Source organism: Heptranchias perlo, chromosome 21, assembly GCF_035084215.1.
Source record: "Heptranchias perlo isolate sHepPer1 chromosome 21, sHepPer1.hap1, whole genome shotgun sequence".
Classification (NCBI taxonomy): domain Eukaryota; kingdom Metazoa; phylum Chordata; class Chondrichthyes; order Hexanchiformes; family Hexanchidae; genus Heptranchias; species Heptranchias perlo.
In genome coordinates this window covers 16,618,752-16,630,845 of record NC_090345.1, presented here as the reverse complement: position 1 = coordinate 16,630,845, position 12,094 = coordinate 16,618,752, and the positions used below count along the sequence as shown (strand labels likewise).

At 37.7% G+C, this 12,094-nt stretch overlaps 1 protein-coding gene across 2 annotated transcripts in view; it reads right to left on the bottom strand.

Moving 5' to 3' along the window:
* The window catches only part of hspa12a (heat shock protein 12A), a 101,602-nt gene that overhangs the window by 21,905 nt on the left and 67,603 nt on the right, over positions 1 to 12,094 (bottom strand). For both annotated transcript variants that reach the window (XM_068002147.1, XM_068002148.1), the window contains exons 6-7: positions 11,683 to 11,799; positions 3,987 to 4,158 (exon numbers count right to left, since the gene is read on the bottom strand). In XM_068002147.1, the coding sequence (XP_067858248.1) occupies positions 3,987 to 4,158; positions 11,683 to 11,799 (289 nt within the window). The remainder of the gene's footprint in view (positions 1 to 3,986; positions 4,159 to 11,682; positions 11,800 to 12,094) is intronic.

Genomic DNA, 12,094 nt, shown 5'->3' with positions numbered 1-12,094 from the left:
CATTTAAAAATGCACGCTTAAAAGCTCACAGCTTGGCAACATTTACTGCAAAGTTAATTTTCACCACAGCCAACATGCCACACTTTCAACAGGCTTTTCATACTCCCTGCTGTTCAGGAGTGTAGCCTGCCTGAAAACTCCACAAGGCAGCAATAATGCCTCTTTAATGCAGAAATACTATCCTCAGGAAATTCAAAAAATGAAACCCCATAGTCGGGAAATTCCTGCACTTATTGTGGATTAATAAAAATGTTTTGGGTTATCTCCCATGCTGGTTTACCATGATTTTCCTATTTTCAGTCTGTGGTCTAAAATTTGGGATGTCTGTTCTGCACAGTGGGCCAACTACTGAGCAGATAGCAGCACCAGACCCCTTAAAGCAGCCGTGAGCTGCAATTATAAACAGTTCAGCAATTGATATAGCAATGGGAATACAAAGCAACTTACTGTAAACATGGGTGTTACTGACTGAGTAAAGCCATTTTAATTCGCCAAGAACCGCAAACCCATCTGCAAGGACTTGGTAGAGAAGGCGCATGCTTAAAGGGACTGATAGCTATTTCCTCAGAAGCTTCTGCTGCATCAGGCATTGGAAGAGGTACTTTACGCAAGTAACACCAGTCAGCCACCACAGTCTCAGCTGTAGCTAACTTACATAAAGGGCCATCGTAATGCACAGCCCAGGGAAGTCTAATGTTACCAGGATCCCACCAGATATCAGTGAAACCCTGTTGCTAGCCAAAAGACTTGCTCTTTCCACAAGGGAATTAATTAAAAGAGGTAGATTAGATGTCAGACATAGTATCATCATAGTAGGTACAGCACAGGAGGAGTCCATTCAGCCCATTATGCCTGTGCCAGCTCTTTGAAAGAGCTATTCATTTAGTCCCATTCCCCTGCTCTTTCCCCTGTAAAATTTTTCCTTTCAAGTATTTATACAATTCCCTTTTGAAAGTTACTATTGAATCTGCTTCCACCACCCTTTCAGGCAGTGCCTTCCAGATCATTACAACTCGCTACGTAAAAAAATGTTTCCTTATGTCGCCTCTGGCTCTTCTGCCGATCACCTTAAATCTGTGTCCTCTGGTTACCGACCCTTCTGCCACTGGAAACAGTTTCTCCTTATTTACCCTGTCAAAACCATTCATGATTTTGAACACCTCTATCAAATCTCCCCTTAATCTTCTCTATTCTAAGGAGAACAACCGCAGCTTCTCCAGTCTCTCCACATAACTGAAGTCCCTCAACCCTGGCACCATTCTAGTAAATCTCTTCTGCACCCTCTCTAAGACCTTGACATCTTTCCTAAAGTGTGATGCCCAGAATTGAACACAATATTCCAGCTGAGGCCTAACCAGTGTTTTATAAAGGTTTAGCATAACTTCCTTGCTTTTGTACTCAATGCCTCTATTAATAAATCCCAGAATCCCATATGCTTTTTAACAGCCTTCTCAACTTGTCCTGCCACCTTCAAAGATTTGTATATGTGCACCCCCAGGTCTCTCTGTTCCTGCACTCCCTCTAAAATTGTACCATTGAGTTTATATTGCCTCTCCTCATTCTTCCTACCAAAATGAATCACCTCACACTTCTCTGCATTAAATTTCATCTGCAATGAGTCTGCCCATTTCACCAGTCTGTTTATGTACTCCTGAAGTCTGTTACTATCCTCCACATTGTTTACTACATTTCTGAGTTTCGTGTCATCTGCAAACTTTGAAATTATACTCTCTATACCCAAGTCCAGATCATTAATATATATCAAAAAGAGCAGTGGAACACCACTGTACACTTCCCTCTAGTCTGAAAAACAACTGTTCACCACACTTTTCTGTCCCATAGCCAATTTTGTATCCATGCTGCCACAGTCCCTTTAATCCCATGGGCTTTAATTTTGCTAACAAGTCTATTATGTGGTACTTTATCAAATGCCTTTTGAAAGTCCACGTACACAACATCGACTGCACTACCCTCATCAACCCTCTCCGTTATTTCATCAAAGAATTCAATCAAGTTAGTCATCTGAAACAAAGCATAAGCACCAGGAGGCAGCACCATATTAACTCCAGTTGCCAACATTCACACATTACACAATGAAGGAAATAAATGCTCTGCACTCGACTTTGGCAGGAGCCCAGCATGACTGACGATAGATGGTGTTTGGTGAATTGAGCATAAAAGTATAGGACAAAACGGTTTGGGCATCATTACTTGACAGGTATGGTTTCCCCTTTAAGAAATAAAGCTCATGATATGCCTGCACTAATCATATTGGTGCAATGAAGCTCATCCTACAACCAGCATGATGAAACACACCATTGGTATTTGTCTGGACAGATAAGAGTTAGTCTTACAATATAAGCCTACCATCCTCCCCCCTCTCAGGGTTTCCAGGATAATTGTCATCTGCCACATGCTCCACAACTTCCATCTGAAAAAAGGCCTCAGCATGCATCTCAATAATTAGGATGGCAAAGCCATGGCAAAGTATATGCCAACGAGGCACTAGAAAAGGTGCCAGTCTTGCAGCAAGTAAGATTGCGTGCCATGCACTAACTCTAGATGCCTTACAAGGAGTGCCAAAAGCTGCACATTTCTTAAAGAGGCAAACCATACCTGCCAAAAATGATGCCCAAATCACCTTGTTTTACACTTTCGTACTCGGTCAAGCTCATGAAAATGAAATATTTATTGTACAACTCACATGAAAGAACTGAAATGTAATCTGAACATTCTTAGGACTGCATTTGAAATGAATACTGCCCCATCACTGGGCTATGGGCTGATTTTTTGAGCCCACCCTGCCACATTAAGCTTCAGTGGCCGAATGTATTTCAGATATTCCGGTGCACATGATTTTCCTACTAGTAGTTACCTATTACAATGATGCAGCTTTGATTCTGATGAACTGGAATTATTGCAGTTGATATATAAATTTGTGGATTGAGGAATTTTAAAAAGGATTTGTTTTCTCCCCCTTTCTCTTGAACCAACAATGGGGTGCAATTCCATTGGCATTTACCTCCTTTCAATACCTCACCCAAGTGGGTATTGATCATCTGTAAGTTCAGATAATGATTGTCAGCAAGTTATTCAACTGTGGGAGACACCACAGCCAAGCCTGATCCTGTCCCCACTCAATGCCCACACACACACACACACACACACACACACACACACATCAGATAGAGAGGAAGCTTTGATTGCATCCGTAATTTACAACCAGATACAGTCCAGTTTGTTTTAAATAACAATTGATATAATCTTAATGACAGGTTTATACCACACTGGTGAAATATTATACACAAACATACTTTTTAATATCAGAAAAATAATTCAAATCTAGACTTAATGGTGGCTTTTAGTTGCTGATTAATTACTAAGAATGCTTTTAGTCATAACTTTCAAAATGGTACTTAAAAGAATGAGCTAATCCTTCTACTGTCTGCACTTTAAAACAAGCACTATCTTTATTTGGCCTGAAAAATTATTACAATCACTACTTTTGCCATAACCTTCAAGGTATATGAAGTCAATTTAATGGCACATTGTCACCACCACCATGTAAATCTTTACCTATGAAAGTTGTCTGCTGCTTCCAAAAGGAATTGCTAAAGGATAGCTTCGAATTTGGTGAAATGTCACTAACATTTTAATAAAGTCCAATATTCAGAGTAATAATTTTCATTACAGCAATGTTCAGGAAATTCCATAGGTTAAGCATTGCTACTCTAAGTATTGCTTCCTGGATGTTTCAAGAAAATACAGTATTCCAGAATGATTTCAATATGAAAAGAGGATTCAACATTTTTCATGGCTGAGCTGTAGTCTTAGGGGGTTTTAAGAGTGGTTTTAAAAGAAAGATCTATTTTGCTAATGTTGGGTGCAAGCAGAATGCTATATACCATCGAGAGTGACATTGCATCATTTCTATTAAGAAATGGTTTGATATTTGATGACTCAAAGTAACAAACAGGCAAAGATACCATGTGTTATTCCAGAAGCAAGTGTTTCAGTGGGGCTATAACCATTGACAGACTCCTTGGTACTGAGATCAATCATCTGATGTAGGCGGAGTTTCCGGCAGTAGATGGAGGCAGCTTCAGGCTCAAGTGCAATTATCAGTTGCTCTGGGCAATCAGGAGATGCCAGGCTTGCCTGTGGAAGTAAATGAAAGAGAAAAGTTAGTCCTATGTAAGTAGGAACCGAGGAACAAGAGTAGGCCATTCGGCCCATCGTGCTTGCTCTGCTATTTTGTTAGCCCTGGCAGTTCTATCTTTTTAATCCTAATTCCCTAAACAATCTGGCATTCATGATTTTCTGAGATCGGCTCCCTGCGAGTGCTGCTCCCCGCTAGGAGCACTGGATCATAAAATCACTCTTAATATCTCTTAATACCCTTACTTCCTAAGTAAGTATCTATCTCATTTTTAAATATCTTAATTGATTTTGCACCTGTGGCCTTCTGGAGCAATGTGCTCTATATTTTCATAATCCTTTGTGTGCAGAGGTTTTTCCTGGATTTGGTTTTAACTGGATTACCTCGATTTTTGAGATTATGTCCCTTTGTTCTGGATTTTCCTACTATAGGGGAGAGTTGTTCCCTATCTACCCTGTCAATTCCCTTCATTATTTTAAGCACCTTAATCAGATCACCCCTTAACCTCCTGATGTAAAAGAAATATTATCCTGTCTCTCATTATAGCTTAGTGCCTTCATCCCAGTTATCCTTCTGGTGAGTCAGTGCTGGACTTTCCATAATGTATAATGTATCCTTCTCACAGTGTATTCCCAAAACTAAACACAATATTCCAAATGAGGTCTGACCAATTGCATTCTGCATAACTGCAGTAATACTTCATTGTTTTTATATTACATATTTCTTGTGATGAAGTCCAGCATCCCATTCGTCTTATTTGTCACTTTTAGCACTTGCGATCTAATTTTTAATGACTTATGTACCAGGACCCCTAAATCCCATTTTTGTCTCCACCACATGGTGGAATGAATTGCCCACCTGTTACTGAACTCAACCGATTTCTATTTCATTGAAATCAATAGAATGACAATCGGGCAGGTTCTATAACAGGCGGGTGATCCACTCCACTAGATTACTGCCCATATGGCGAAGACCAAAATTTACTCCTATATCTCCTAGCTTAGAGCACTGTCTGCAAACTTGAATATATTTCCCTCTATTCCTAAATCCAGGTCAAATAGCTACTACAACATCACATGTATTCTTGAAAATTTCTTCATTTGCAGATACATTTTTAAAATCAGTCTCATGCATGTTCTGTCCTCGTGCTTGCTATTTTCTGTTTTCATAACTAGAAAAGTATTGTCTAGATGCTTGATTTCTCCCAATCGTGATTTCACATTGAACAACGGGAGGCACATTTTGTGGTTTAAGTAGATGTGATGTAAGTATGTAAGAAAGAAGGATTTAAGAAAAGCCCATCCGTTCCTCAGACTCTATATAATCTGGTCTATCTAATCTATCTCCGGTGAAAAGAGTCTGCAAAGTTTCTTTCTTTCATCTCTCAAAGACAAATCCAGAATACCCATCTAATCTTACACCCTGCATTATTCACTCTTGATCAGCTGCCTTCCATGCTGTGACATTTCCATGGTACCAGCAGCACAGTAACTATTATGTTCCACACAACGTGCAATCATTTCTATTTGTACTTATCCGTACAGCCCTCAATCTCCTACTAAATAGATATTCATCCAACTCTTTGTAAAGTTGGGAAAGGTCATCCTAGTGACTTTTCTTCCACTTGAGGACAGAGCTGAAACCAGCAAAACTTGTCCAGTGAAAATACTCAAGTTCAAGTATAAATCGAGGCTGCAGTTCAGGCTGGGCCTCAGCATCTATCGCGTACTCCACCATCCTACCATTCCTACTATTATTTTGTCTTTGTTGAAAGATTTCCTAAAATGACCAAACGTATTGCACCTGTACAAATCAACTGCACACAAACCATGCCCATACAGAGATTCATTAGGAGATATCATACAGATGCCATAAATACAAATAAGATTTAAAAAGGCACTATCTTTACAAAGAGTTGGACAAATCTTTTTGTTTGAGGAGGGGCAAGAACCATGGTGATATGCACACCAATGACTTGATGATATGCTTCAGGAGAATTTGCGTCACTGCGTTGTGTGTTTGTAAACTAATGTAAAGGATTTGCCAAAATGGCTAAATAAGTGATCTGTAACACATTGATAAGGTAATCTTGGTTACAATTTCAAATTAACTCAAAACATGTACGGTTTCCACTGGGGCAGGATCAAACATATAATGGTATTTATCTATAAATCTCTCTCAATCTTTCTCTATTTCTCCAGCCAGCTATATATAGCATAACATTGTTTTTTTGTATACTGAGGTTTTTAAGTGATTCTCAAACTTCCGTATTTTGAATTATTCATTTCTGTTTCATAAGTAAGCTTTGCTACTTGAATTTTGTAATAGTAAATGAAAGTTCAAAATACTAGCTGTACTTCAGCAACAAACTGAAGAGAAGGAACACATCAAAACTAGTCACAGCTGATATGAAGATCTGGTTTCGAGATCTGGAAACCACCAATAAAATACTGGGCTGAACATTCTCAAAATGTATTTTATGAAATAAATTTGGGGGGGGGGGAACAGAGAATGCTACTTTTACTAACTATAAAAAAGCTGTTTCAAATCCAATTACACACTCCATTGAGATATTTTTCTTGTGGGTTGAAATATTTTCTTTAACGGATTAAGAAATGAAATGACATGTAAAATGCAACAGTTCTGAATGGTCCAAAAAACAGTTTTACACTTACAAAACAGGAGACAATATCTGCATCATTTTAACATTTTGGACAGAAACAGCCACAATGACCGAAACTCCATTAATTTCAAAATGTTTTATTAGTACAGATTTTGAGTTTAGAAACGATTTCTGTATCTTTGGATGTTTTGACTTATCAAAAACCCTTGAAATATATCTTAGTACTTAATTGGCTCAATTGATTATAACTTTATATTGATTAGATACTTTCACCAAATGGTCAATAATCATACTCAAACCCTTCTTTCTTCCCACCTTTACTAAAGACACCCATTCATTGTGTACTCATCTTTCCAATTTCCTATTCTGATGTGTTACCTTGCAATAGTATAAACTGAAAACACCTTTACTCCGAAATGAACAAGCACCTGATTTCAAGATTTGTACTTAACTGTCTCTCAGGCCAATTTTATAATCTACTGTTATGCTCTTGGATCTAATGTTGATGATATCAGTTACAGACAAAATTGACATTATAGCTCCAATTGGCCAAACTTGGAGTTGATATTTTATTTTGTTGATACCCATTTATACAGGGGATCAAATTCAATTTGGATTAAATTGATTTAAACTGAATTCGATCTCTCTTGTATTTACTTTGCACCTTCCTCTAGAAACCTGCAGATGTATCACATAGTATCAGATTACAATCCAATGTATGCACTGTGCTGTACAGCAGGACAGAAAACAAGTGTAGGTTTGAATCAAATATTCTTTGTAGACCTGATAAAAATCAATTTACTTCATCGCTGGTTTAGAACTGGTCTCAACAAGATTTTTTTTTAACTCCACCACAGCATTTTAATTCAGAGCAGCTCAAAAATCAGAAGGCGGCTTAATCAGGCTAAATCTTAAATATGTGTAACATGAAATGTACTGCCAATTAAGGCAATGGGGGCTCAACGTATCAGCAAATTCCTGAAGAGAGACTTGGATAAGTACTGGATGAAAAGTTTGAAAGAAATATAAGAGGTAGCATGGGATATATCTACAAAACAATGGGACCTGCCAGATGGACCACGATGGTCTTTTCTGATCCTTTACATTCTTATGTTCCTGTTAGTTATTAAACTATTTCTGTATCGAGCCCCTTTTGAAATATTTTGATAAATTAATCCAATCAATTTTCTATCTGTCATGTAAATGGCTTGAGAAAATTGTTGCCCATTCTAATTGACATTTAGTCTACAAACAACTCATTACCTTCTCATGGTTAAACTAATTGTCTTCTTTGCCAGTTCATTCCACGTTACATATATTCAAGGATTAGATGATTTAAGATTAGAGAATTGTTAGGATTTATTTTTGCTTCCAGCTTGTCTCATTTTTCTGTCCTTCACCAAACATCCTCACATAGCCTGAAGGTTGAAAAGGTTTGGGCTATGGGCATCCACAATGGTACAGCCAATATTATCTCAGTAGTCTAGCATCAGAGAGTAGGTTCAAATAAGTAAAAGTTGGTCCACTCTCCATCTAGAAGCCTAGCTGGAAATTATCAAAGTGACAGGCAAACCCTGAAATCCAGCCTGATGATCAAGGAGTTAAGTGTTCATTATCTGACCAATTAGGCTGACAGAGTTACAAGACTTTTCAGATTACACCAATATTAAATTCTCTCCGTGTGTTCGCTTCAACATTGTAGATTAAGGTGTTGGATGTTCTCTTTAACCATTAGAAATTATAGGTAGTGTTACAAGCATTCGATAATAAAAATTCTAGGTATGTAAAATATGGGGATAGATTTATTTCCTTGACAGTGCTGTTTGAGTGGCACTAAAGTTTTTTTTCCCTATTCCAGTCAAACATTTTTAGTTAACAATATTTATATACACCAGAATTACAGAAAGGCAAGGGTGAGCCAAAGTCCTTTAGAATTGGGCTTTGGCAGCTGAATTACGAAGGCCTGCCAGCTGATATAATGAAGTTAGATGCAGCATTAATTACAGTTGCCTTGGAACAATTCTCCCCTCCCCCCTTCCCGATCTGCTGCTTGATTCGACAGTTATTAGGCTATCCCACTGCACAATATTAGCAAAGAATTGGTTTGGGTAGGCTCATATATCCATTCGCACATAAATGTGACTGTATCTAAGTAACTAACTACCTCCATTATTATTTAGGTTGAAAGTGTGATGAAATTACTGAAGCACAACACTTCTTCCACTACTGCAGTTGCTTTTTCAGACAAAATCCTTGGGGATCTCTGGCATTTTGGCATCTTTTCAAGAAATATAGTCTCGATATTTAATTTGTCAGGGAGTGTGGTGGTAACACAGTTTTGAAAAATTAATATTTTTGCAATTTAAATAAGTTTTATAAATCACAGCCATTCTTACTTTACCAGGCGACATACTCTTTTAGAATGTGCTTTGGAGAATGGATTTAATTTAAACAAAAATTTGGATGCAATGTCAAACAGTAACATTATTTTAAAATTACTTGTCCAAAAAAAATACTATTTCTGGTCATTTGAGTTTTGTAACAATATTAAAAAAGTAGATATCAATTCAGACTATTTATTAGTACTATTTTTAAAATTTACTCTCTTGACTGGTCCAAAAATTGGTAGATTGGCCTGCTCCTGTGCTATATCATTCTATGATTCTATCTAACTTCATTATATCAGCTGGCAGGCCTTCGTGATTCAGCTGCCAAAGCCCAATTCTAAAGAACTTTACATATCTAGAATTGGCCTTAATATTTTACCATTATATTTTAGTAACAAATTTTAATTTTTCAGTATACCTCTGGAACATTGTCACTATAAGCTCCTTGGTACTGTGTACTTAATTTAAAAAAATTTTTGAACTGTACATTAACATCCATAGTTAAGAATAAATACCTATGTGTGTATTATGGATACTAAGAATAGGTCTTCATTTAATAAACCAGTGATCTTGTTCTACAATGATTAGATATTTTTACTTCGATACAAATCTATGAAAGAAAGTTTTCCAAATGACAAGTGAAAACAATTGAAAGCTCTGTGACGGTTTCAGGGCCGGAGAGTACCACGTTATTGCATAGATTCTTTTCAAAATGCAAGTTCTTGCCATGATGGCTATGTATGCAAAACTGTTTTTAGTGTTACCTTAAAATCAAGAAATACATGACAGATTTTCACTAAGAACATAAGAAGTAGGAGCAGGAGTAGGACATACGGCCCCTCGATAAGATCATGGCTGATCTTTGACCTCAACTCTACTTTCCTGCCCGATCCCCATATCCCTTGATTTCCCTAGAGTCCAAAAATCTATCTATCTATCTCATCCTTGAAAATATTCAATGACTCAGCATCCACAGCCCTCTGAGGTAGAGAATTCCAAAGATTCATAACCCTCAGTGAAGAAATTCCTCCTCAACTCAGACTTAAATATACCCCTTATCCTGCGACTGTGCCCTCTAGTTTTAGACTCTCCAGCCAGGGGCAACAACCTCTCAGCATCTATCCTGTCAAGCCATCTCATAATCTTATATGTTTCAAATGAGATCACCTCTCATTCTTCTAAACACCATAGAGTATAGGCCCAACTGTATGCAGTACTCCAGGTGAGGTCTCACTAAAGCCCTGTACAATTGTAGTATTGCATCCTTACTCTTGTATACCAACTCCTTTGTAATAAAGGCCAACATGCCATTTGCTTTCCTACATGCTAACTTTTTGTGTTTCTTGTACGAGACACCCAAATCCCTCTGAACATCAACATTTAACAGTTTCTCACCATTTAGAAAATATTCTGTTTTTCTATTCTTCCTACCAAAGTGAATAACCTCACATATCCCCACATTATACTCTATCTGCCACCTTCTTGCCCACTCTGTCTTAACCTGTCTATATCCCTTTGCAAACTCTTTGTGTCCTCCTCACAGCTTACTTTCCCACCTAGCTTTGTATCATCAGCAAACTTGGATACATTACACTCGGTCCCTTCATCTAAGTCATTAATATAGATTGTAAATAGCTGAGGCCCAAGCACTGATCCTCGCGGCACCCCACTAGTTACAGTCTGCCAACCCAAAAATGACCCGTTTATCCCTACTCTGTTTTCTGACGGTTAACCAATCCTCTATCCATGCTAATATGTTACCCCCCAACCCCATGAGCCCTTTTCTTGCATAACAACTAGTTTCAATATGTATCTAATCACTGTGGATCTCTTTGGAAATATAGTCATGTACAGTCACTCCACCGAAAATTGAGATGGCTTCTTATATATTGATATTGAGAGTCACCTCAGTATCTTTAAAAACACATTATTTCCATAAAAACTGAATATATAAATGTATTTCATTGTTCATTGGATACTGAGCTAGTGAAATCAGAAATAATGGTTTCTGCTATATTGATTTTTGGGTTACCTCATTAACTTGCCAAGACTTTGACAGATTTGGACCAAAATTCTGTTAATTCTGGAAATATATGGGGAACCCATCACTGCATTGCAATTGTTTCACCTGTATGTGTTTTGTATGTGTGTCAGCACATATGTGCCCTGCAACTTCAAATGGAATCTTTCAGTGTCCACATAATTAATACAATTTGTGATGGAGATGTAACCTTAAACGTGCGTTTTATCTAATGCTATACGATCGCTATAATATTTTTTCTGATATGCATATGGACTGACGTAACAATTGTACCTTAAGCAGAAACTGTGGGCCGGCCCAGCACTCTGCCTTTTTACATGTGATACTGCTGATAAAAATGATTCTATGGGTTACATTCACTGCTGGATCAAGAGAACTATTCCACCTTTGGGTTTCATTTACTTGTTGCCTTAATTAGATCGCCTGTGATGTTGTGTCACGCTGCCAGCGGTTTACAGTGCTCATAACCTACCTTGTAGGCCGCATGCCTCATGAATTGTTTTGCAGGTTGCTTCCATATAGCCGGCACAGTAATGACCCATCTAACATCCGCGTTCCCAAATTGTGAACCAGCCTGATCACTCAGCTCCTAAAAATAGAACTATGTTAGTGACAGCTTTCCTGTTTTTTGGCTTGAAATTTTACAGCAACATCCTGGCTGTTTTAAGCTATGTCATAAGTTAAGCGTATTTATAGTTTGCACACACCAAGTTTGATCTAAAAAAATCTTCCATTTGTGAAGAGGCATAGAATGTTGGAACTTTTAGTAATTAGCATCCAATAACCTTTAACTGGGTGCATCTGTTTATAAGAGTTGATTTAAAATACGAGCAACTCTAGAAATTTGGAACACAGTTATTGTCTTCTATTTTTGGATCCATTTC